At 40.7% G+C, this 27,105-nt stretch overlaps 1 protein-coding gene across 6 annotated transcripts in view; it reads right to left on the reverse strand.

The window, feature by feature from the left end:
* Nucleotides 1–15,545: 15,545 nt before the first annotated feature.
* The window catches only part of Taf2 (TATA-box binding protein associated factor 2), a 56,603-nt gene continuing 45,043 nt past the window's right edge, over nt 15,546–27,105 (reverse strand). For all 6 annotated transcript variants that reach the window (XM_087555593.1, XM_087555590.1, XM_087555588.1 and 3 more), the window contains 2 exon segments: nt 22,145–22,267; nt 15,546–17,037 (listed from right to left, as the gene is read on the reverse strand). In XM_087555593.1, coding sequence (XP_087411719.1) covers nt 16,772–17,037; nt 22,145–22,267 — 389 coding nt within the window. In that variant the 3' untranslated portion in view covers nt 15,546–16,771.

The following is a 27,105-nucleotide window of genomic DNA, read 5'->3' on the forward strand; positions in this document are numbered from 1 at the left end:
TAACAGATATTTATAGAACATTCTATCCTAAAGCAAAAGGATCCTATCTTCTCAGCTCCTCATGGTACTTTCTCCAAAATTGACCATATAGTTGGTCAAAAAACGGGCCTCAACAGGTACAGAAAGATAGAAATAATCCCATGCGTGCTATCAGACCACCACGGCCTAAAATTGGTCTTCAATAACAATAAGGGAAGAATGCCCACATATACGTGGAAATTGAACAATGCTCTACTCAATGATAACCTAGTCAAGGAAGAAATAAAGAAAGAAATTAAAAACTTTTTAGAATTTAATGAAAATGAAGGTACAACATACACAAACTTATGGGACACAATGAAAGCTGTGCTAAGAGGAAAACTCATACCGCTGTGTGCCTGCAGAAAGAAACAGGAAAGAGCATATGTCAGCAGCTTGACAGCACACCTGAAAGCTCTAGAGCAAAAAGAAGCAAATACACCCAGGAGGAGTAGAAGGCAGGAAATAATCAAACTCAGAGCTGAAATCAACCAAGTAGAAACAAAAAGGACCATAGAAAGAATCAACAGAACCAAAAGTTGGTTCTTTGAGAAAATCAACAAGATAGATAAACCCTTAGCCAGACTAACGAGAGGATCCAGAGAGTGTGTCCAAATTAACAAAATCAGAAATGAAAAGGGAGACATAACTACAGATTCAGAGGAAATTCAAAAAATCATCAGATCTTACTATAAAAGCCTATATTCAACAAAACTTGAAAATCTACAGGAAATGGACAATTTCCTAGACAAATATCAGGTACCGAAGTTAAATCAGGAACAGATAAACCAGTTAAACAACCCCATAACTCCTAAAGAAATAGAAGCAGTCATTAAAGGTCTCCCAACCAAATAGAGCCCAGGTCCAGATGGATTTAGTGCAGAATTCTATCAAACCTTCATAGAAGACCTCATACCAATATTATCCAAACTATTCCACAAAATTGAAACAGATGGATCACTCCCGAATTCCTTCTATGAAGCCACAATTACTCTTATACCTAAACCACACAAAGACCCAACAAAGAAAGAGAACTTCAGACCAATTTCCCTTATGAATATCGACGCAAAAATACTCAATAAAATTCTGGCAAACCGAATCTAAGAGCATATCAAAACAATCATCCACCATGATCAAGTAGGCTTCATCCCAGGCATGCAGGGATGGTTTAATATATGGAAAACCATCAACGTGATCCATTATATAAACAAACTGAAAGAACAAAACCACATGATCATTTCATTAGATGCTGAGAAAGCATTTCACAAAATTCAACACCCTTTCATGATAAAAGTCCTGGAAAGAATAGGAATTCAAGGCCCATACCTAAACATAGTAAAAGCCATATACAGCAAACCAGTTGCTAACATTAAACTAAATGGAGAGAAACTTGAAGCAATCCCACTAAAATCAGGGACTAGACAAGGCTGCCCACTCTCTCCCTACTTATTCAATATAGTTCTTGAAGTTCTAGCCAGAGCAATCAGACAACAAAAGGAGGTCAAGGGGATACAGATCGGAAAAGAAGAAGTCAAAATATCATTATTTGCAGATGATATGATAGTTTATTTAAGTGATCCCAAAAGTTCCACCAGAGAACTACTAAAGCTGATAAACAACTTCAGCAAAGTGGCTGGGTATAAAATTAACTCAAATAAATCAGTAGCCTTCCTCTACACAAAAGAGAAACAAGCCGAGAAAGAAATTAGGGAAACGACACCCTTCATAATAGACCCAAATAATATAAAGTACCTCGGTGTGACTTTAACCAAGCAAGTAAAAGATCTGTACAGTAGAACTTCAAGACACTGAAGAAAAAAACTGAAGAAGACCTCAGAAGATGGAAAGATCTCCCATGCTCATGGATTGGCGGGATTAATATAGTAAAAATGGCCATTTTACCAAAAGCGATCTACAGATTCAATGCAATCCCCATCAAAATACCAATCCAATTCTTCAAAGAGTTAGACAGAACAATTTGCAAATTCATCTGGAATAACAAAAAACCCAGGATAGCTAAAACTATTCTCAACAATAAAAGGACTTCAGGGGGAATCACTATCCCTGAACTCAAGCAATATTATAGAGCAATAGTGATAAAAACTGCATGGTATTGGTACAGAGACAGACAGATAGACCAATGGAATAGAATTGAAGACCCAGAAATGAACCCACACACCTATGGTCACTTGATTTTTGACAAAGGAGCCAAAACCATCCAATGGGAAAAAGATAACATTTTCAGCAAATGGTGCTGGTTCAACTGGAGGGCAACATGTAGAAGAATGCAGATTGATCCATGCTTATCACCCTGTACAAAGCTTAAGTCCAAGTGGATCAAGGACCTCCACATCAAACCTGATACACTCAAACTAATAGAAGAAAAACTAGGGAAGCATCTGGAACACATGGGCACTGGAAAAAATTTCCTGAACAAAACACCAATGGCTTATGCTCTAAGATCAAGAATCGACAAATGGGATCTCATAAAACTGCAAAGCTTCTGTAAGGCAAAGGACACTGTAGTTAGGACAAAACGGCAACCAACAGATTGGGAAAAGATCTTTACCAATCCTACAACAGATAGAGGCCTTATATCCAAAATATACAAAGAACTCAAGAAGTTAGACCGAAGGGAGCCAAATAACCCTATTAAAAAATGGGGTTCAGAGCTAAACAAAGAATTCACAGCTGAGGAATGCCGAATGGCTGAGAAACACCTAAAGAAATGTTCAACATCTTTAGTCATAAGGGAAATGCAAATCTAAACAACCCTAAGATTTCACCTCACACCAGTGAGAATGGCTAAGATCAAAAACTCAGGTGACAGCAGATGCTGGCGAGGATGCGGAGAAAGAGGAACACTCCTCCATTGTTGGTGGGATTGCAGACTGGTAAAACCATTCTGGAAATCAGTCTGGAGGTTCCTCAGAAAATTGGACATTGAACTGCCTGAGGATCCAGCTATACCTCTCTTGGGCATATACCCAAAAGATGCCCCAACATATAAAAAAGACACGTGCTCCACTATGTTCATCGCAGCCTTATTTATAATACCCAGAAGCTGGAAAGAACCCAGATGCCCTTCAACAGCGGAATGGATACAGAAAATGTGGTACATCTACACAATGGAATATTACTCAGCTATCAAAAACAACGGCTTTATGAAATTCGTAGGCAAATGGTTGGAACTGGAAAATATCATCCTGAGTGAGCTAACCCAAACACAGAAAGACATACATGGTATGCAATCACTGATAAGTGGCTATTAGCCCAAATGCTTGAATTACCCTAGATGCCTAGAACAAATGAAACTCAAGACGGATGATCAAAATGTGAATGCTTCACTCCTTCTTTAAAAGGGGAACAAGAATACCCTTGGCAGGGAATAGGGAGGCAAAGATTAAAACAGAGACTGAAGGAACACCCATTCAGAGCCTGTCCCACATGTGGCCCATACATATACAGCCACCCAATTAGACAAGATGGATGAAGCAAAGAAGTGCAGACCGACAGGAGCCGGATGTAGATCTCTCCTGAGAGACACAGCCAGAATACAGCAAATACAGAGGCGAATGCCAGCAGCAAACCACTGAACTGAGAATAGGACCCCCGTTGAAGGAATCAGAGAAAGAACTGGAAGAGCTTGAAGGGGCTCGAGACCCCATATGTACAACAATGCCAAGCAACCAGAGCTTCCAGGGACTAAGCCACTACCTAAAGACTATGCATGGACTGACCCTGGACTCTGACCTCATAGGTAGCAATGAATATCCTAGTAAGAGCACCAGTGGAAGGGGAAGCCCTGGGTCCTGCTAAGACTGAACCCCCAGTGAACTAGACTGTTGGAGGGAGGGCGGCAATGGGGGGAGGGTTGGGAGGGGAACACCCATAAGGAAGGGGAGGGGGAGGGGGATGTTTGCCCGGAAACCAAAGAATTATTATTAAGTATTAAATAAAAAAAAATAAAAAAAATTTAAAAAAAGAGGAAATAGCCAACAGCCTGAGGTCCTGCTTCTTTAAAGTCACGTAGCATAGGTTGTGCACCAGTGCTGGTGTTTCCTTTAGCCCCTAGAAAGTGCTGGACGCACGGGCTGCAGCAGCCCCAAGAAGGAGCCAGACTGTCAAAGCCATTGCATAGTAGGAATGCCTTCTGAGTTTGTTAATTATGATTAATTCGGATGATTAAATTTTTCTTGAAGATTATAATTCATGCAGAAATTTATGCAGAATTAAGGGGCAATTTACTATTCTGGAAATAAAACATTCAAGTTAAAATCATTTAAAAGATTTGATTTGATTCTATAACCATATGTGTGTGAAGGAGGAAACGAGCTAGAGGAGAGAGGGAGAGAGGAAGCCCAAGTGTCATCCGTGTGTGTGGAGATCAAAGGATGACTTTCTTGGGTTGGTTCTCTCCTTTCATCTTTACCTGGATTCTAGGGTTTGAACTGGGATCACCAGGCTCAGGAAAAGGTTTCCCTGAGCTACAGTTCCACTTCCTTAGCTGGGCGACCTCTAGTTCTTTTGTCCCCTTCACGAGTTCACCTCAGCACCTACACATAGAATGTAAGCAATAAACGCTGGGCTGGTTTTTAGGTACTTATTTCACATTGAGTTGTTCATGTGTAAAACAAGAAAATGCACACATAAAGTATGTAGCAGACAGCCAGGCACACAATGGTTAGTGAACAGACAATGAGGCCACGTGGGGAATGAGCCACATGAAGGCAGATATGGAATCTCAGCACCTATGAGGCAGACACAGAAGGATGGCTGTGTTTGAGGCCTGTCTGGGATCCACAGATAGTTTGAGGCGAGTCAAGACTGTGTAATGAGACTATGTCTCAAACAGAAAAACAGATTTAAAAAAAAAAAAAGTGAAAGGGAGGGAAGGAGGGAGAGAGGTTGGGAGGCTTCTCATAGTTGTTGGAATGGAAATACATCAGTTTGTCACTTATGACGTGTGAATAGGTGGTCTCATTCACTGAAGGACAACAAAGAAAGGTAGGTCACACTCAGCGCTTGTGAGCCCACTGCAGGAGCAGGGACACCTCAGACAGACAGAGAGATTGCCATTGCTGTAGGGGCTGACATGACATCCAGTGGGCGGAGAACAGAAACCTTCAGCATGCAGCGCAGTGTTGGGCAGTCATATACAAAATGCTGACATGTGCTGCCCTGTTCACACACAGTCTTTAAGGTGCCATCTACAGTATCTTATCCTTTAAGTAGCCTTCAAGGTACAGCACCCGCAACAATGTGGCTATTGGAACGTAACTGCAAGCGAACTCTCATTTACCTCCATTTTGTTCCATCACAAATATGCAGAAAAATAAACATCAGGTTCCATCACAGTATAAAATAGGTTCAATTAAAATATCCTTATAGGGCCAGTGGAACACTTCAGTGAGTACCGGGTGCAGCAGACTGACAGAATGACAGATAAAAACAATACAATCAGCAGTCATCTCAACAAATTTCACAAAACCGAAACCCTTTCAAGATTGAAAAAGAAACAAACAACAAAAAACCCTGGAGGGGCTGGAGAGCCAGCATGGTGGGTAAAACACTTCTTGCTCTTCCCAGAACCCATGTTAGGTGGCTCCCAATGGCCATCTCAAGGAGCTCTGTCAGCCTCTTCTGGCCTCCACAGTACGCATATACACACATAAATATTAAAGGATAAATATTTTTAAAAACACAAAACTCTAACAAGAACATGAAGTATAGAAAGACTATGCTCTACACTCTAAAGACTTTGGGACAGAAGCCCACAGCTAATGGTGAAATACTAAACACTTTCCTCTAAGACCTAGAGCAAGGTACGAATTCACAGTCCATACTGGAGAGATTAAGAAAGGGAAAGAAGGTACCAAGAAGGAAAGACAAAATGAAATGTCACTTTTTGCTGCTCACATAAACCTAGATAGGGAAAGCGGTGATAAATATACATGTATGTGCACATGCATACATGGACACGTGCCTGCATGTAAACACATGTGCACATACATGCATAATTAGAACATGCATAATTAATGAATAAACATAGTAAAACTGAAGGCTACACATTAACAGTGCTGTTTCTACACTAGCCATAAACTATCAAAAAAATATAAAAAGCCTCATTTTTGACAATTACAAAAACAAAATGCTCAGCAATAAATTTACCGTAGGATATAAAAACCACTGATGAAGGAAAACAAAGACACAAATAAATGGTGATATTTCATGTCTATAGAAGTGTTTTCATAGCTCAAATGTTCATGCTACTAAAATTGATGTCATGTGTTTTTTCTCATTCCCTAGGATTGATGGCTTTCTTTTGTGGTTGGTTCAAAGAGTGGCATGTTTGTTTGAAAAGTGGTATTAGAATTTTGATGGGCATTGTACTAAATTTGTACACACACACACACACTCACACTCACACACACACACGATACACAAACACATCGCTGGGCCATCACATTACCCTTTAAACTATACTGCAAAGCTATGAATATTTAGTATATTCATATCAACCAACGGAACAGAACAGAAACCCAGAAATAAATGCATGCATATGTGGTCAATAGATTTCCAGCAAATATACCAGGAACACAAAATGACAGCTTCTTCAGTACATGGTAGTGAAAACTGGAATTCTACATGCAGAAGAATGAGAGAGGACTTACCAGTTCACACCATATGTAAAATTCAACTCAAGTCAGAATGAATTAAGGACTTAGAAGTCCGGAAACTGAAAGCACATCAGGAAACAGGAAAGAGGAGCTCACATGACACAGGTGTGAACAATGATTTGTTTTTTTAAGACTACAAGAAACAAAAGTAGAACAAAAAGAAAACCAAAACAAACAAAACAAACTCAAACTCAAATACACACGTGGGATTATATAAAAGTGAAATGTCTCTTCACAGAAAAAAAAATTCAAAGAAACAGCCAATGGACTGGGAGAAAACATCTAAACAAGCCCTTTATGTGTCCAAAATACATAAAGGACTCAAACAATAATAGTAAAAAAAACAAAAACCCAACAACTTCAGAGCTGGTGGACCTAAGCCAATATTTGTCAATGTAAGATAGGCAAACTGTCAACAGATATAAGAAAAAAATAGCCATTAAACTTTAAGGAAATGCAAATCAAAGTCATAGTAAGACAACATATCTGTTAGGCTGTCTAGTTACCGAACGGACAAGGCCAGTGCTGGCAGGAATGTGGGGTAAAGAGGGAAGGGAAATGACCTAGTGGGTAGCCTGCTCACCGTCTATGCACAAGGAACCAAGCCCAGATCCTCAGGACTCATGCCAAAAGGCAGCCTTGGCTGTAGACGCCGGCAGCACCAGTGTTGATGGGTAGAGACCGGCAGGTCTGGGTCCCACTGATCAATCACTCTAACAGAACAGTGAGCACCGTGGTCAGTGTCAAGGAAATGCCACCATGTCCAAGAATTGCTCCCAATTTCCAAGAAACTGCACACAGGCCAACCTGATGAAGCAATTGTTTAATTAATATTCCCTCTTCCTAGGGGGCCCAAGTTTGCATCAAGTTAACAAAAACTAACCACAGAGCCTTCAACTACTTTAGCTCTTCTTTAAAAGTTCTTCCAATTCTCTCTTCACAGTTTCTAAGTTTTAGGTCAATATTGCTGTACTTGATTTCTCTAAGATTATATTCTTCTGCCAAGTATAAATAATTCCTGCAAGGTCTTGAAGTGAAGAATATGAATTGTCACCTCAAGCAATAAATAATTGGTCTGGCAAGATGGTTCTGTGGCTAAATATCCTGGCCACCAAGTCTTTGATCCCTAGAACCACCATGGTAGAAGAAACTATAAGTCATTCTCTAACTTCCACAGGTGCACACACACACACACACACACACACACACACACACACACACACACAGAAACACACAGAAGCATACACACATGCACACATGGGCTGAAATCAACAAAATAGAAACAAACAAACAAACAAAAAACTATACAAAGAATCAACAAAACCAGGAGTTGGTTCTTTGAGAAATTCAATAGGATAGATAAACCCTTAGCCAGACTAACTAGAGGACACGGAGATAGGATCCAAATTAACAAAATCAGAAATGAAAAGGGACACTAACAACAGAAACCCTAGAAATTAAAAAACTATCAGATCCTACTACAAAAGCCTATACTCAACAAAACTGGAAAATCTAGATGAAATGAACAATTTTCTAGACAGATACCAGGTACCAAAGTAATAGAAGCAGTTATTAAAAGTCTCCCAACCAAAAAAAAAAAAAAAAAAAAGCCCAGGAGCACATGGGTTTAGTGCAGAATTCTATCAGACCTTCCAAGAAGACCTAATACTACCAATACTGTCCAAACTATTCCACAAAATAGAAACAGAGGGAACACTACCCAATTCGTTCTATGAAGCCACAATTACACTTATACCTAAACCACACAAAGACCCAACAAAGAAAGAGAACTTCAGACCAATTTCCCTTATGAATATTGATACAAAAATATTCAATAAAATTCTCGCAAACCAAATCTAAGAGCACATCAAAATGGTCTCCATCCATCATGATCAAATAGGCTTCATCCCAGGGACGCAGGGATAGTTCAATATATGAAATTTCATCAATGTAATCCATGATATAAACAAACTCAAAGAAAAAAAAAACACATGATCATCTCATTAGATGCTGAGAAAGCTTTTGACGAAATTCAACACCTCTTCATGATAAATGTCTTGGAAAGATCAGAAATTCAATCAAGGCCCATACCTAAACATAGTGAAAGCAACGTACAGCAAACCAGTAGCTAACATCAAACTAAATGGAGAGAAACTTGAAGCAATCCCACTACAATCAGGGACCAGACAAGGCTGCCCACTCTCTTCCTACTTATTCAATATAGTACTCGAAGTCCTAGCCAGAGCAGCTAGACAACAAAAGGAGGTCAAAGGGATACAAGGAAGGAAGAAGTCAAAATATCAATATTTGGAGATGATATGATAGTACACTTAAATAAGCCAAAAAATTCCACCAGAGAACTCCTAGACCTGATAAACGACTTCAGTAAAATAGCTGGATGTAAAATTAACTCAAACAAACCAGTAGCCTTCCTCTACTCAAAGGATAGACAGGCTGAGAAAGAAATTAAGGAAATGACACCCTTCACAATAGTCCTAAATAATTTAAAATACTTGGTGTGACTCTCACCAAGCTAGGGAAAGATCTGTATGATAAGAACTTCAAGTTTCTGAAGAAGGAAATTGAAGAAGATTTCAGAAGATGGAAAGATCTTCCATGCTCATGGATTGGCAGGATTAATATAGTAAAAATGGCCATCTTGCCAAAAGCAATCTACAGATTCAATGCAAACCCCATCAAAATTCCAACTCAATTCTTCATAGAGTTAGAAAGAAGAATTTGCAAGTTCATTTAGAATAACAAAAAACTGAGGATAGAGAAAACTTTTCTCAACAATAAAAGAACTTCTGAGGGAATCATCCCTGAACTCAAGCAGTATTACAGAGCAATAGTGATAAAAACTGCATGGTATTAGTACAGTGACAGACAGATAGACCAATGGAATAGAATTGAAGACCCAGAAATGAACCCACACACCTATGGTCACTTGATTTTTGACAAATGAGGTAAAATCATCCAGTGGAAAAAAGACAGCATTTTCAACAAATGGTGCTGGTTCAACTGGCAGGCAGCATGTAGAAGAGTGCAAATCAATCCATTCTTATCTGTACAAAGCTCAAATTCAAGTAGATCAAGGACCTCCACATAAAACCCGATACACTGAAACTACTAGAAGAGAAAGTGGGGAAGAGCCTTGAACACATGGGTACAGGGGAAATTTTCCTGAACAGAACACCAATGGCTTATGTTCTTAGATCAAAAATGGACAAATGGGACCTCATAAAATTACAAAGCTTCTGTAAGGCAAAGGACACTGTCAATAGGACAAAATGGCAATTAACAGATTAGGAAAAGATCTCTACCAATCCTACATCCGATAGAAGGCTAATATCCAATATACACTCAAGAAGTTAAGACTCCAGAGAATCAAATAACCCTATTAAAAATGGGGTACAGAGCTAAACAAAGAATTCTCAACTGAGGAATATTGAATGGCTGAGATGGACCTAAAGAAATATTCAACATCCTTAGTAATTAGGGAAATGTAAATCAAAACAACCCTGAGATTCCACCTCACACCCGTTAGAATGGTTAAGATCAAAAACTCAGGTGACAGCAGATGCTGGCGAAGATGTAAAGAAAGAAGAATACTCCTCCATTGTTGCTGGGATTGAAAGTTGGTACAACCATTCTGGAAATCAGTCTGGCGATTCCTCAGAAAATTGGACATAGTACTACCTGAGGACCCAGCTATACCACTCCTGGGCATATACCCATAAGATTCTCCAACTTATAACAAGGACACATGCTCTACTATGTTCATAGCAGCCTTATTTATAATAGCCAGAAGCTGGAAAGAACCCAGATAGATGCCCTTCAACAGAGGAATGGATACAGAAAATGTGGTAGATTTACACAATGGAGAACTACTCAGCTATCAAAAACAATGACTTTATGAAATTCATAGGCAAGTGGAATGAACTAGAAAATATCATCCTGAGTGAGGTAACCCAATCACAGAAAACCCAATCACACACTTGGTATGTACTCACTGATAAGTGGATATCAGCCCAAAAGCTTAGAATACACAAAATACAATTTACAGACCACATGAAGCTCAAGTAGAAGGAAGACCAAAGTGTGGATGCATCAGTCCTTAGAAGGGGGACAAAAATACTCACAGGAGGAAGTATACAGACAAAGTGTAGAGCAGAGACTGAAGGAAAGGCCATCCAGAGACTGCCCAACCCGGGGATCCATCCCATATGCAGCCACCAAACCCACTATTGGGAATGCCAAGAGGTGCATTCTGACAGGAGCCTGATATATCTGTCTCCTGAGAGGCTCTGCCAGAGCCTGACAAATACAGAGGTGGATGCTCGCAGCCAACCATTGGACAGAGAACGGGATCCCCAATGGAGGAGTTAGAGAAAGGACTGAGGTAACTGAGGAGGTTTGTAACCCCCTAGGAACAACAACAATATTAACCAACCAGACCCTTCCCCCCTCTCTTCCCCCCCAAGTTCCCAGGGACTAAACCACCAACCAAAGAGTACACATGGGACGACCCAAGATTCCAGCCGCATATGTAGCAGAGGATGGCCTTGTTGGACATCAATGGGAGGAGAGGCCCTTGGTTCTGTGAAGGCTTGATGCCCCAGTATAGGAGAATGCCAGGGCAGGAGGGAGGGGGTGGGTGAGTGGGGGAGAATCCTCATGGAGTCAGGGGGTGGTGGGATGGGATGTGGGATTTCCAGAGGGGAAACTGGGAAAAGGGATAACATTTGATATGTAAATAAAGAAAATATCCAATAAAAGAAAGAAAAAAGAATTTCTATATATCTTTTATCTAATTTCCCCCATTGTTAGTGACTTAAATTTCAACAATATGTTTATCAAATCTAAGAAATTAAATTACTTAGTCCACACAGGTAGCTGCAGCAAATACAAGCTGGGTAACTTATAAACAATGAAACTAAACAATTTCCCTCTGTGGATACTGGGGGATTCAAGATCAAGGTGCCAGGCAGGTTTTGTGTCTGACAAGAGCCTACTTCCTGGCTAATGGGTGGGGCCTTCTTCCTATGCCTCCATAGCCCAAGCAGCAGCTAACTTCCTGGGGTCCCTCAGAGGGCTGAGCCCATGGGGATTCAACTCTCACGCCCTAATCACATCCCAAAGTTCCTACTTGTTTTAAAGCATCATCATCTAGGAGGGAGCAGGATTTAATAATCAAATTTCCAGGAGGCACGGACTCTGCAGCCATAGCAGCAACAGGGGTACATCCAGGAAATTCTCGAACAGACTTGAATTTCAAATGCTTTCCCACTAAAGTCCTTTTCCTCTAGCAGGATCCACACCAGAAACAAACTGTATTGTTCTTACTCTACTGTAATTCCATTTCCTCCCCGCCCCCTTGTTCTTGTAGCAGCTTTGAAAACGAACCTGCATCCAATTAGGTTTCTGTTTCCTCTTTAGACAAAACAGACTCAGAACAGGAGTTTTGTCTCCAAACAGAAGTGGTTTCTCTAACATCACAGTATGGAAGACACTTCAATTTTTTCTAGAGATTTATATATTTTTATCTTATGTATGGGTATTTTGCCTTCATGTATGTATGTGCGCCACACGCGTGCAATGCCTGGTCAGAACTGGAGTTGCAGACAGGCATGAGCAATCGTGTGTACTGGGACCTGAAGCCAGGTCGTCTGTGACATTTCTCCAAACCCCATGAGAGGCACACAAATACGTCTTACCACTGTTGTTTGCCATGGATGTGTGGTATCTGCCAGCATTCTGTATGGTGGACGGTTTTTTTTTTTTTTTGAACTGAGGATCGAACCCAGGGCCTTGTGCTTGGTAGGCAAGCACTCTACCACTGAGCTAAATCCCCAACCCCTGTATGGTGGAGTTAATATTTTTCCTTTTCCATATTTTATTCCTTGGAAGCAAGTCACTAGTGCTAGGCTAAAGTCGGTGGTGCCCAGCAGTTGAGAACTCTGAAACAGTTGTGAGCGAGCAGACATTCGACCTGAAGGTACAATGCAAACAGGAGATAAGCAGGAGGCAGCGGGGAAACTTATGGCCGTCTAGTTTTTCCCAGCAAGGATCTTGGTGCATTTGGATTACAACTGCCCTTTCAAGCCATCTGTGAGACACTGATGACAATAGCTAGCCTTTCTTCTTCTTTTACAAAAAACCATCCAAACAAGAATGATAAACAGAACTGTAAATGTTAATTTCCCAGAAACAAAGAAAAATGTGAAACTCCAACCCTCAGCCTCCAAGGATGGGCTGCCAAGTCCAGAGAAGGAAAATGGCACCCACGCCACTGAGTGGATGGCCAGCATGGCTGCTCTAGTTCAGCAGGAGGAAGAAGTCACACAAAAGGAGAAAATAGAAAATCGCATGTATAAAAAGCCATAAAATTACCATTGTGTATAGAATAACGCCTTTGAGCAGCACAAATGAGCAACCGGTACAGCGGCCAGGCACAAAGCTAGCATAAGGAACAGAATAATCACACAGTGAGAGAGAGAGAGACGATTGTTGGTTATGAGCCTTAGCCATCTCTCCAGCCCATGGCTCAGCGGTTAGGAGCACTGACTGCTCTCCCAGAGGTCCTGAGTTCAAATCCCAGCAACCACATGGTGGCTCACAACCATCTGTAATGAGATCTGATTCCCTCTTCTGGTGTGTCTGGAGACAGCTACCGTGTACTTATATATAATAAATAAATAAATCTTTAAAATAACAGAGAGAGAGAGAGAGAGAGAGAGAGAGAGAGAGAGAGAGAGAGAGAGAGAGAGAGAGAGAGGTGTCGTTAGAGTCTCTTCTGCCGGGGCTGGAGTGCAGCCATTCTCAACCCGTGGGCTGTGATCTCTTTGACAGTATGGTGAGGGTGTGGCTGACCTTTTCACCAGGGTCACTTAAGACCACTAGAAAACAGTTATTAATGATTTATAGCAGTAGCAAAATTACAGTTCTGAAGTAGCAACAAAAATAATCTTATGGAATAAGATTCCATGAAAATAATCCAAAATATAATCCAAAAATAGTCACATGGAACTGTATTAAAGGGTCACGACATTAGGAAGGTTAAAAACCACAGCTGTGGTAAAAGTGCCTGAGAAAAATAAATTGATACTTATTAAAAGGTAAAATTATAGCTAAAAAAATTAAGCCGTGGTAATTTATTAAAAGGTAAGAACACAGGGATAGAAAATTGGTCACTGGTAATTGGGGGTGAAGGGCATTTTGAGGGTGACTGGGCTGTGATGGCAGAATGTCATCTAAGTATCTGTTAAAGCTAAGAACTACTAGGAATTAATTTTATATATGTAAATTACAAGCTCAAAAAAATTGTTGGAGCTAAGGCTGAAAAGCAGAAAACAAATGGATCCAGCATGTCAAAACTTACACAGCAGACAGATGTAGTCTAAAAACACACCAGAATTTGTAAAGAAATTTAACAGGCAAATCTGAAATCCAGAAAGACTTAGTTCTCTTATGTTTTATGATTTATTTACTTATTTTATTTATTAGTACACTGTAGCTGTCTTCAGACACACCAGAAGAGGGCATCTGATCCTATTACAGATGGTTGTGAGTCACCATGCGGTTGCTGGGAATTGAACCCAGGACCTCTGGAAGAGAGGTCAGTGCTCTTAACCTCTAGAGCCATCTCTCCAGCCCCCAAAGACGTAAGTTCTTAATATGCTGTGCTGGGTAGCGTAAGCAAAGAAAAACTGGACCTCTGTCTACTTTTCATCACAGTGAGTTCAAGGTAAATCCTCTCTAGATTAAAGAATGGAAACACTTAAAACATATTCTAAAACGAGAGACTTCTTCTAGAACCACAGAATTCTAAACCTTCTTACTATGACAGAAGACTTGAAGTATAAAAACAAACAACTTCTGCAAGTGTGTATGTATCGTCTGCTTTCATGAGTTTAAAAGTCTCCCGTGTGTATGTACAGACACGTGTACATGATGAACTCCAAACAAGACACTTAAGAAATGCCTCTGGGGAAGGAGACTGAGAAACACTCAAGTTTGTACTGACCATGTATGATTAACTTTTTAAATCTAGAAATATTTTTTTTTTCTTTTTTTCGGAGCTGGGGACTGAACCCAGGACCTTGCGCTTGCTAGGCAAGCGCTCTACCACTGAGCTAAATCCCCAACCCCTAGAAATAACTGATTCAAAGTAGACAATTAGAAATAATTTTTTTAATTGTCTACTTTGAATCAGTAGTATAACTTGTGGCCCACCAAGAAGGGTCTGATTCTCACAAATCACCCAGATGAGAATCAGAGTTACACAGACGGATCCAAGTCTTAGTACTGTATGTGCTGCCTAAGAGGGCCTTATGATAGCAGCGGGCTATACAGCAGCAGGCCATGGCAGAAGTAATTGTTTTGCAATGTCAAGTCCCAGGGACTATATAAAAGTGTTATTTGCACACTAAGATATAAAATTTCCCATTTTTCAAAACTAATTGAAGTTGGCCACCATTTAATTAATTTGAATTCGTAAGGGTCATTTAGGTGGATAAATACCTGATCACAGACCTAAATGTGGTGGTACCCTCACTCGGCAGGCCAGATGATCTTGGAGTTCAGGCCCAGCCTGATCTACGCAGTGAGACCCCAGCTCCGGTCAGCAGCTCCTGACCACACGTCCTTTGTACTCACAGTTGAGGTCGAGTTCGCTGCACACGGCCTTCCTTGAAGGTGTTGTTCCTAACCTCATCTCCATCTACTGAAGTGCCCGGATACTGGCACAGTTCAAATCCCACTCATTTCAAAGCCCTCTGCAAATGCAACCTGACATATTGGATAAACATGCTCAGGAAAGTAACAAAGGATAAAGAAAAACAAAGGCAGACTTAAAAAAGTTATTTACTAAACAAGTTAAATACAACTAAAAGTACATTTAAAAGTCCAGCATTGTTGAATCCCTTTTGAAATATTTATTCTGAGATCAAGAATTGAGTCAAACATTTAGTAACAAAAGAAATGATAAAACTGAATAATATGAAAATATTTTTTAACACCAGAACCTGGGAAATTCAGAAAATCAAAAGCCAAAAAACAAAACCAAAACATACAACCACACAAACTGTTAAACTATGAACCCAAAGCATGGCACGTGTGTTTATTTAAACTGCTGCTGGTCTACTCCAGTGTGGGCCAAATCAGCTGTGACCAAGCTAGGAAACAATAAATAAAGACACTTTTTCAAAGTATCATGTTTTGTTATGTAGAGTGACTTTGTCATTTTGCTTTTGTGATACAGATTTTCATGTGTGTCAGGCAGGCCTTGAATGATCCTGACCTCTATCTCCCAACTGCTGGAATTACAGGCATGCACAACCACACCTGCCTTATATACAGAGTCATTTCAGAGAGAATATGTGTTATGTGTATAAACTGTCCACATTCAGCAAAACATATTTTACATCTGAACACATTCACCTGCATTTAATGGAAGACAAAACAAAACATAATTTAACATCTTGATTTGAGAATAATGTTGGATCTGCTACATTGCAATATCATAATCACCAAATGTACTATCAAAAGATAGTTACTTTAAATTGTTTAAAAAATAATTTCTTTCAAAACTTTTTATATTTTAGGGTAAAAAGAACTATAGGATTCTTCGCTCATAAATGATGGTGCTTAGTTTCAATGGCTAACACAAAAAGCAGTCGAGAGGGATTGGGCCCTACAGAAAAGCCTCTCTCCAGCAATTGCAAGTGGTGCTGTTTAGCACTTCATGGAAACGCTGGCTACCACAGATCGGGCAGTTGCTTCTGCTGACAATGTCCTTCTGTCCATCCAAGGCTGTCAAGCACACCTGACTTTGGCAGTCCATAGGAGACCAACATCTAAAGAGGCCTGCAGTGGATACGAAGGCTTTTATAAACAGTCGCTCTGTTTTCAGGAAGAACTGGGGGTGGAACAGTTCCTCCAAAACCAAAACACTCATTCCTATTTAAATCCCAGTTATACAAACACAGCCGTCAAATGGGGACTTCAAGCATCCTCTTCAGCCTCGCCATAGTCCCTGCTGTGTCTCTGCACAGAGGACTGTGGAGCAGGCTTCAGTCTGAGAGTGAAGGGGAGCGCACAGACCTGCCACTGGCAGGGCTGGAGAAGGTGAAGGGCTCCTTGTCCTTGTCCTTGTCCTTGCCGTCATGCTTGTGCTTGTGCTTGTGCTTGTGTTTGTGCTTCTTCTTCTTCTTCTTGTGCTCATGGTGATGGTGGTGGTGGTGCTCGCTGTGCCGGGCAGAGGACAGAGCCTCCTTAGCAAACACGGAGAGCGGGGCCGCCACGGGATGCACACCCATCTCCAAAGGCTGCTCTTTACCTTCAGGGTGAAAACAGAGTGAGTTTCTGTTGCTGGTAGGAAAGACAGCTTTCCTCAGAGGAAGCTCATGATAGTCTCACAGAGTATACGACAGCTAACTACTTTAACAGAACTGCCACCACCTTGGCCAGAAGTCAACTATTTTAGGTTCCTCCAGCCTATAAAAAATTATAATATGTGCTGTGCTAACGTATTAGCAAACTGTCCTTTGAATATTAATGTTCTGTAAATATTATGATTCAACAATCACTTCCTATGCGCTATACACTAAGATCTATACTGGCCAATGAAAAGAAAGCTCCTTCAAATACTGCTCTGCCCTGAGGAGAGGGCAGTACTTTATTGGGTCACTTAGAAAATTATTCATACACAAATATACTCTGCTAGTTAATGGTATCTTAGTGAAAATTAAATGCTCCTTTGGCTCCTTAGATGATTTCTGGGAATAGACAGGTAAAGGTAAACTCTCTGGAACACTCTGTACACACAGTAAAGACTTGGAAGGGCAGAAGCTGTGAAGGCCAATGTTTCCAAAGGCAAGAGTCATGTCAGTAGAAAGGACAGGAACTGAAGCTTGTGAGCCCATGTTCTAGATCACACTGCCTGGTGAGCCTCCAGTATAAAGTGTACTGTGTCTAAAAAGTGCCTCAATGTCCTCAAGGGCTCTCTTCAGTTCTAATGACCTGATGACCAAGGAAACTAACAAAATGTGCTATTATATGATCTTAATTTCCATCTCAAATGCCTAAATATGCTCCCAAGCTAGAAGTATAGAAAACCAGACTCATATCTCACAAAACCGAGCCAGGTAACAGGGAAAAGAAACAAAGTTAAAGCCATATAAGCAACTGAGCTCCCAGCTCATGGCCGGCCGCCCTGCAACCACTTTGTCTAACAACTGCCCACTCTAACTAGCTAGCTATGCACAGCTCTCTGCACTTCCTGGAGTCTTGGGGCCAGAGCTCACAGGTCTCCTCATCGCTGGACAAATCCAACACTGGCCACTGGACTTCAGAAAAGCCAATGGATATCCTGTGTTCTTCCCAGCAGAAGCAAAGACCAAATGAAGGTTTGTGGGTTTACTCTTTTCCAGGGAATACCTACAACCACTTTGAAGATGAACCCATCTTTATCTGCACGCTCCACAGCTCAGAATAGGATATCCTGCTTACAAATCTTGAATTTCGCCTGGTTTTTATGAGAACAGGGGAAGCTAAGTAGCTTTAAGAACCTGGGTGATAGTATCTACATACAGCTCCTGTGACGAAGCACGGAGTCCAGTTTGAGTCAGAATGCTTATGTGATGAGCCTGAAGCATAGATATGACAAGGAACTTAAAAGTCTTGCCTAACTGACCCAGGAGGCTGCCTTTAAAAATGTTCAGATACATCAATTTCAATACTAATCCTGGATAACAAATACTATGAACAGAAACTGATCACCATTAAAGAATATGGTCAATAAATTCATTATTTTAAAAATTATTAAAGACAGAGAGAATTAGGCATTTATCTAGACTTTTGTACATGGCTCACGCCAGTGAGTAATAATAAAAAGGGAATTTAGCTTTATAGAAATAATATATCCTATAAATAAAAATGGCAATATTAATTAGAATAACATTACTTTGTAATCCGCAATGAATTAATGCATCTACATCCTGAATATCCACAATAGTTAACAAAATGAAGACACATGGCACTGACAAACCTGCTCCAATTATGTGTCTAGACAGGACTGTAATTTTACCAGAGTTACAAGGAACTCTATCATGTTAACTTCACCACATACAAACATCTGAAAACTACAGATAAAGATATGACTAGCAAATATATTGCAGGGTGGAGAGAGAGAAACTATGGACTAGAGTATAAATTTAAAGAGGTAACTGAGAGAAGGACTGCAGTGTGGATTTCATGGGACCACTGATGTAACAAGCACTAACAGAAACAGCCAAGGAGGGGCTCCACAGCCAGCTCTTAAGCTGACAAAGCCCCTTCAGTGATCTGAAACACCTTCTCTATGTTAGATATGGAGGCTCACATAATTCAGAATATTAAAAGATGCTCCTTTGTGTTATGTAAAAGACATTTTGAATTGTTCTGCCCAACATAAAATCTTCCCTAACACCAAATTTAAACAAACAAACAAGCTGTAGTCAACAGATGGGAAACGCACAAATGTACTTAATAAAAGCCTAACTTGCGAGCTCTGCAGTCCATCTAATAAGAATGCTTAAGAAACAGTGAACAATCTACTAACTTTATTGACTTCATTTATATTAGGTGCACACTCATAGTTAACACAAAGTCTCTAGTTTGTTAGAAAAGATGTGAATTCTGCTCTTTGGTTCTTTAGATTAAATAAAAAATAAGATGTTTAAATACATCATTGTAATTTAAAGAAAAAAACAGTCAGTCTGTTTTTCATCATGAGTTTCAAAAAAAAAAAGAGATCTCTAGGGAGAGCATACAAGCTTTTTAAAAGAAATTGTTTTAATTTCAAAGTAAGATTTCAAGTACTAGACTTGTGTTTTCTGAATTATGCAAGAAGGCATTACATAACCCAGCAGCCTGAGCGAGGCAGCTGCAGGACTCCTCTCCTCTCAGAAATCACTAGGGAGTTCCATCTGCTCCACCATCTCCCCTTCCCCTCTGTTCTTCATCCCTGCCATCACTAAATAAACCCAGGAGACAGTCCTGATGCCTCCAACCTTGCAGTGGAGGAAAGGGGGCTCAATGTTGGGAAAGAGGCTCTACGATGCTCAAACCTTCACTCACAGAACCATGTGGCCCTTCCTGCCTATTCTCCTTCCCTCAGGACAGATGGAGGGAAAGGAAGTGGATGAAGGGGCCATTCTCACCTCTCCTTGGTTATCCCATAGCCTGACCTACCACCTCCACAAAATCATATGCATTTAATACATCTTCTCTACCCTCGTACACAGGAAAAAGGAGTGTGTGTGTGTGTGTGTGTGTGTGTGTGTGTACCTGTAACTGTACCTGTGTGTTCTGTATGCATACATGTGTTATGTAGGAAGAGTTAAAAGTACATCATCATATCCCCTACTAACAAAATGTGTGCATCTTTCTTAGATGTAACACATTTCTGTTCTTGGATACCATCTGGGTCCTTGGTGCTATGTCATTAAGACATTTGAGCTGTCACTTATTGTGTGAGTAGAGGAAGCAAGGGACCCACACTCAGTAGCTCTGAACGTGAGGAAAGAACAGAATGAGTAAGGAAACACTGCTAAAAGGGCCTTTATTTACTTAAGTACTCCGAGAAGAGCTGCAAGTCTACTAGATTCTTATATTCTATATTCTTATATTCTATATTCTAACCTCTCCATTTGTAGTCAACTAGAGCAAATGTTTTTAATACGTTCTAGCAAGCATGAATAAAAGAGACCTCAGCTGAACATGCCCTCACAAAGCCCACATGTGCTCCTTACTCTCGAGTCTGCAGATGGAAGGGAGGCCACAGCTTCCCTCATCACTCTTCTCTTTCTCTCAAGACCCTAACTCAGCCACAGGCCAATCTTGCTCCCACCGCGCCCTGCTCTGAGGGGAAGCAGAGAACTCCCCTTTACCTCCACCTCACCTGATATTGCCTGGTTTAGGCTAACACTGAATTTCTGACATCCCACACGATGATTTCAGAGTAATGCTCCGACAGGATTATTGTCACACCAGCTAGGAGTGACACTTCTACTCTAGGGTCAGCAGAATGGCTCAGCAGTTGGCAATGCTTACTACCAAGCCTGACAACCTGCGCTTGATCCTAGAACCCACATGGTGGAAGGAGAGGACTGAGCTCTCTCCATGTGCACTGTGACAATGTGATAGGAAAAAGCTTTATTTGAAATTCAATACACACACACACACACACACACACACACGAGTGAATGGGGAAAGGACAAGCAGAAAGGTGAGAGAAGTGAGGAAGGAAGAAATGGGAGAAGGAGCCAAAGAAACAATCCCCTGAGCCAAAGTCCCAACTCAATTCCTTCTGAAACACTGTGTGAATCTACTTCAATGAATGTACACACTTCACAAAAGGCTTTTGGCAGCCAACAATCTATGTTCTTAACACTGAAGTATTCTGAGCTGTTGCTTTTGGCTGAAATCTACTTATTAATCATAGTTGGTCCCTGAGTTCCTTCCTCAAATCAGTAAGCATTAATCTTCTGTTTATATCATACAAAAAACCACATTATCAAAGCAAACTCCACCCACTGAAACATAAGCAGAAATCCATAGATGTGTAAGGTTTACTAAACACTTTGGAAAGCCCAGCCTTCAGAAGTGCCTTCACTTATGTGGCTTTCTTTCCTACTCCTTTTCCGTAAACGTCTGAAAACCTAATCTTTGTTTCCTGATAGCTCATAGCATCTGACAGGTGCCATTTATTTGGTCCTCATCTTTGCTTGATTAGCAATGAGGTACACAGCAAGCAGCAGCTGTAAAATGGATGAATAAGTCAGATGAGCTGAACTGCTCAAGCAAGCCAGTCAGCATGGAATAATGTAAGCCTTGGTGTGTGTGTATGTGTGTAGTTCACAAGACAACTTAACTCTCCTTCTCTCCTTCCATCATGTGGGTTCTGGGGCTCAAACTCAGCTGTCAGCCTTGGCAGAACCCACCTTTACCATACAGCTACCTTGACAGCACTGTATGGAATACTCTAAATACACGTTTAGCACTAAACTTTCATGAATGAAACAGCAGTCCTGAGCTCCGGGTGGTTTCTGTGTCCATTATGTGAAGGGGCAATGACAAAGACTCTAAGGTTTACATTCAAGTTAACGTCTGACTGCAAGGCAAGAGCAAGTGATTTCATTATTACAAGTAATTACACAACATAATGAAGAATAACTTTCTTCCTCATTATTTTTTTGTTATTTATGAATTTTCTATAACACAAACTTCTGAAACAGATAAACACTAATCTGAAAGTCTTTAAATTACATAATATAAAACCAGTCAATACATTGCAAGAAAACTTGGTTCTCCACTTTCCTAGTATTTTTTAATTGATAAATTAACCCTGAATTTAGATTTTCTTGAGGCAAAACAGACAAACAAACAAACAAAACTAAGTATACCTGCTCCCTTTCGGGACAGTTCCATACTCCACTGGGGTTTTGTGGTTGGTGTGATGTCACAGCCTAATGCATGCTGGGGCATTAAGGAAGACCTGGAGCTGGATGGTCGGTACTTAGAGAGCCCTAAAAGATCAAAAAGGGGAAATATAGTTCTTTGTTTCCTAAAAGCAGAAAAAAAGTTTAACAGAAAAGTTTAACAGATTTCACATGTTAGCTTTCAAACGAGAAATAGTTCAGCTCTAGTAAAAGTCTAATCATAAACGGAATACAATATTAAGGCTACTATAGATCAGAGTAATTTAATCCTTTGCCCTGTTGCCGCAGAGAAAATTCACACTTGAAAGACAATAAACTTGAAAGACTTACCGAACACATAAACCAGAGCCTGTACTCTGCTACAGGAGCCACTTCATATATGTTAGTATTTATTTGGCATTTGCATATAGTTTGCTAAAAACATTTCAATTATCAAATTTACAGAATACCTCTTAACCACTGAGCCATCTCTCCAGCCCCAAGAAGTAGTTCTAATGGTATAACAGAAAATAGGATAATGGAATCCAGAGGTCAGATGCTGGTCCCAAAGGTATGCACAAATGTGGTAACAGCAGCACAAGTGTTTCCCGTCCTCTTCTCTATGGTCACTCGAGTATCAGCAGCAGCTTTATGTGAGCCCGCGTCTCTGTCTCCTACAGTCTGTTGTTAGTGGTTCAGCAGTTAGTGTTCTCTTCTGTGTGCAGTAGAGAATCAACCTTCACGACTAGGCTGATCAATAGTAAAACCACAAGTGTCCAGACCAACAGAGGCATAAACTGCAACACGTTTCCAAAGAAATATGGAAAGCAAGGCAACATGGGTTCTCCAAAAGACCCTAACTCAACTACTGAACTCGAGACACCGAAATACCTAAAACATTAACTCATAAACATGATGAGTGGCCTTCAATATGTTATGATTCTGGAGATTGGGAAACTCAGCAACACAAAGAAAAAAATTCAGGAAATTAAGATTTGAGAAAAAAAGTTAGAACTGGCAAAAACTGAATTGAATATACTCTACAGTGACTTTTATCTTACAACAGATTTAACTAAGCAGAGGAATGAGTAACAGGAAGAAGTCCTGCTGCAGAGCCTAAAAACCTGACTACAGTTTCTGAGACCCACAGGGTAAAAGGGAGAGAACTGACTTTTTTTTTTCTTTTTTTAAAGATTTATTGTATTTATGAGTACACTGTAGCTATCTTCAGACACACCAGAAGAGAGCATCAGATCCCATTACAGATGGTTGTGAGCCACTACGATGTTGCTAGGAATTGAACTCAGGACCTCTGAAAGAGCAATCAGAGTTCTTAACTGCTGAGCCATCTCTCCAGCCTGAGATCTGACACCTACAAGTCATCCTACAACTTGCACATGTGTTCTGAGCCATAGATGTACACACACACACACACACACACACACAAAACTGAATTTAAATACTAATAAACAAGGAGAAAAATAACCAAAAAAAAGCAAAACAGCATGGCTACAATGTCTAAGAACTCTGGCATATGATTAGGAGATAAAACTTAAGAAGAATACCTACCCACAAGCTAGAAGAACTGAGACTAAATGCCAAAGACAGAATCTCATTTAAATTATAACAGAAAATCCCTCAGATCTAGAAAATAGACAATACAAACACAAGAGGCATTTACAAGTTCAACTAGACGTGAGTGGAGAAGGACCTTTCCATGATACATAACAATGAAAATGTAAAAAACCCAGAGCAGAGGGAGACCCTGAAAGCTATAACAGGACTGGAAATGCAAGTCAGTTGTCAGAGTATTTGCTTAGAATGGATGAAGCCCTGGGTTTAGACCCCAGCCTAGGATAAAACTAGTCACGTGTACTGAACATTTATAATTCCAGGATTTAGGAGGTAAAGCAGGAGGATAAGAAGTTCACCACTGGCTACACAGCAAGCTCAAGAACAGCTTCTGATACAGAAGATCTAGCATCAAAAAGTAGATGATAAAAAAAAAAAACTGTAAGGGATAATACAGCAACACATTTACAAAGATAAACAAATAACACCTGACCTCTCACCAGCAACCCTAGAAGCCAGAAAACCATAGAAAGATCCACTCGAGTCCTCAAAGTACAGAGCTGCTAATAAGACTGCTAAAATCAATAAAGACATTTTCTAATTAATAAGGGGAAGCAAACATTTCAAAATATGCAAACCAAGGCTCATGATGAGCAGATTAAGAGAATACCATAGGGGTTGGGGATTTAGCTCAGTGGTAGAGCACTTGGCTAGAAAACACAAGGCCCTGGGTTCAGTCCTCAGCTCCAAAAAAAAAGAAAGGAAGAAAAAAAAAAGAGAGAGAGAGAGAATACCATAGACAGAAGAAAGTTCACAGATAGACAACGCTCTCCTAGAAGTCATGGGCTTAAACAAGAACCCTGATGCCAGGGTCAGAATACCTGCCCATGAACTGTTTGCTACAGAGGCTGCAGACACCTTAAAAGTAAAGGCCATGGAATGGAGAATGGCTCAGTAGTTAGAGAAGCACTCGCTGTACTTTCAAAGGACCTGCATTCAGTTCCAAGCACCCATGTTAAGAAGCTCACAACTTTTGTAACTCCAACTCAGAGGAATCCAACATGCTCTTTAGACTTTCAGAAGGCACTTACTCCCCCTCCCCACACACTGATAGCAATAATAAAAATAAATCTTAGAGAGAGAGAGAGAGAGAGAGAGAGAGAGAGAATACAGTCTATTGTCATTGTTCTAGCTTGCCTACATAGAATGAGAAGCCAAAGACAGAATCTCAGTGAAATTATAACAGAGGCCCTCTTACTAACACACCACACGCTTTGGTCACAGGATACAAAGAAATGAAAACAGACCTGAACTGCAAACCCCCTCGCTGCTTACTAGTGTTTGCAGTGCTGGAAGGCGCAATGCAGGCTGCAGCTCACCCTTAGTCCCTCCCAGCTGAAGACTGGTGTAGGCGGCAATACTGGCCCGACAAGTAAATCTACTGGGGTGACGTGGCACAGCTATCTGCAGGACGACCACGTGTTTCTGCGATTGCTTTGACGACAGGCTTCACACGAGGGAATACACACCTGACACTATAAACCTGCTCAAAGCCTACGGCTGGGAGGACATGGACCCAAGCAGGGAACACAGTACCATTGTTGAACATGTCAAACTGCCTTCTAAACATTCATGCTTGTTCCAAGACCGTTGTGGCTCCCAGCCAAGGGTTTGAGGCTCTAATGAATGTAGACTCACATCTGACAAAAGGGTTAAGAATCAATGACAGAGGCAGCTCAGCTTACAACAAGAGTGTTTCTATCCCTTCACTGCACTGAGACCCAGGCAGGGTACATCATAGAAAAGAGGGCAGAAAGAATTTAAGATCAAGAGTATCGTGAATCACTGCTGTTGTAACCATGAACAGCAGCAGCTAGAGACATCTGCACACTTCCCATCATGCATAGAGGTATCTGAAGGTCCCATCTCTTCCTGTGGTAATTGCATCATTAATGGTTGCTTGAGAAGGGATGTCATTAGCTAATGGCACAGCCACTGGGGGATGAGGTAGGAAATATAAAAGGTTCAGAGAGAAAGGAAAGGGGATGCCAAAAGGCAATGGGGTGAACATAATCACAATACATTGTACATATGCATAAAAATATAAAAAAAAACCCTAAGAAGACTAGATGATTGGACCAGAAAATTTAGAGCCAGCAATTATCTCCAAGATAAATTCTGCTCACTAGCAGAAACCCAGACTGAGAATCAGTGCAGAAATTATCTGGCGAGCACACAGGCTGAAAACAGTTTTTGTGACATCTGATTAAGTAGGCTTCCAACCAAAGTGCATTAAGAGATACTGAGGGTCAGTAAAACATATTAATGAAGAGAACATAAAGACCATTAAATAAGTACAGGCCAGGATTAGGATTTGTGTGTGTGTGTGTGTGTGTGTGTGTGTGTGTGTGTGTGTGTGTGTGTTGGGGGGAGGAGGTGTGCATGAACAAGCATTTGGTTTTTGAGCCAGGGTTTCTCTATGCAGTCCTGGCTGTCCTGGAATTTGTTCCATTGACCAGGCTGGCCTTGAACTCAGATCCACTTAACTCTGCCTCCAGAGTGCCAAGATTAAAGGTGTGTGCTAAAGAAATGCTAAAAAATAAATCTAAGCTGAGAAAATGGCTTGGTTCATAAAATACTTGCTTGGTAGGCAGGAGAAACTCAGTTTGGACCACCAAACCCAAAGAAAGCATGGGTGCAGTGATGCATGCTTTTATTCTAGCAATGGCTAGATGGGAGGTGGGGACAGGCAGATCTCTCACTGTCTCAACCAAAGGTGGACAGTGGCAGGAGAATGGCACCCACAGCTGTGATCTCCATACATGTGTGCATCCACCCATGAACACATACATATATACATGGACATACTTGCACACACACAAACAGACATAAATTTAGAGACATAAATTTATCATTTTGTAGTACTACAAAGATAACACAACCAACCAAAATAGGGTAGTTGAGAAATAAATACAAATAAAATAAAATCTATGATATCAAATTATATGAGACAGACCAAAAAAGAGGGGCATTATGGAAAACACTGACCTTAGTTAAAAACAAAACAAAACAAACCCCCTATTTTAACTTTAACCACAGTCCTGTTATTAAGAGTAAACAAAGGTGGGTGATGGAAGCTGGTGCCGTTAATCCCAGCACTAGGAGGAAGAGGCAAATGGCTCTTTGTGAGTTCAAGGCTAGCCTGGTCTACAGAACTAGTTTCAGGACAGCTGAGCTATACAAAGAAACCCTGTCTCCTGTCTCAAAAAACCAAAAGGGGGGGGCGGGGGATAAATGACAAATATCTTACACCCAAATCCAAATTTTTTAGGGGGAGGATGAGACAAGGTCTCACTATATAGCTCTGGCTGGCC

The sequence above is a fragment of the Rattus norvegicus genome, chromosome 7 (genome assembly GCF_021556685.1).
Source record: "Rattus norvegicus strain SHRSP/BbbUtx chromosome 7, alternate assembly SHRSP_T2T, whole genome shotgun sequence".
Classification (NCBI taxonomy): Eukaryota; Metazoa; Chordata; class Mammalia; order Rodentia; family Muridae; genus Rattus; species Rattus norvegicus.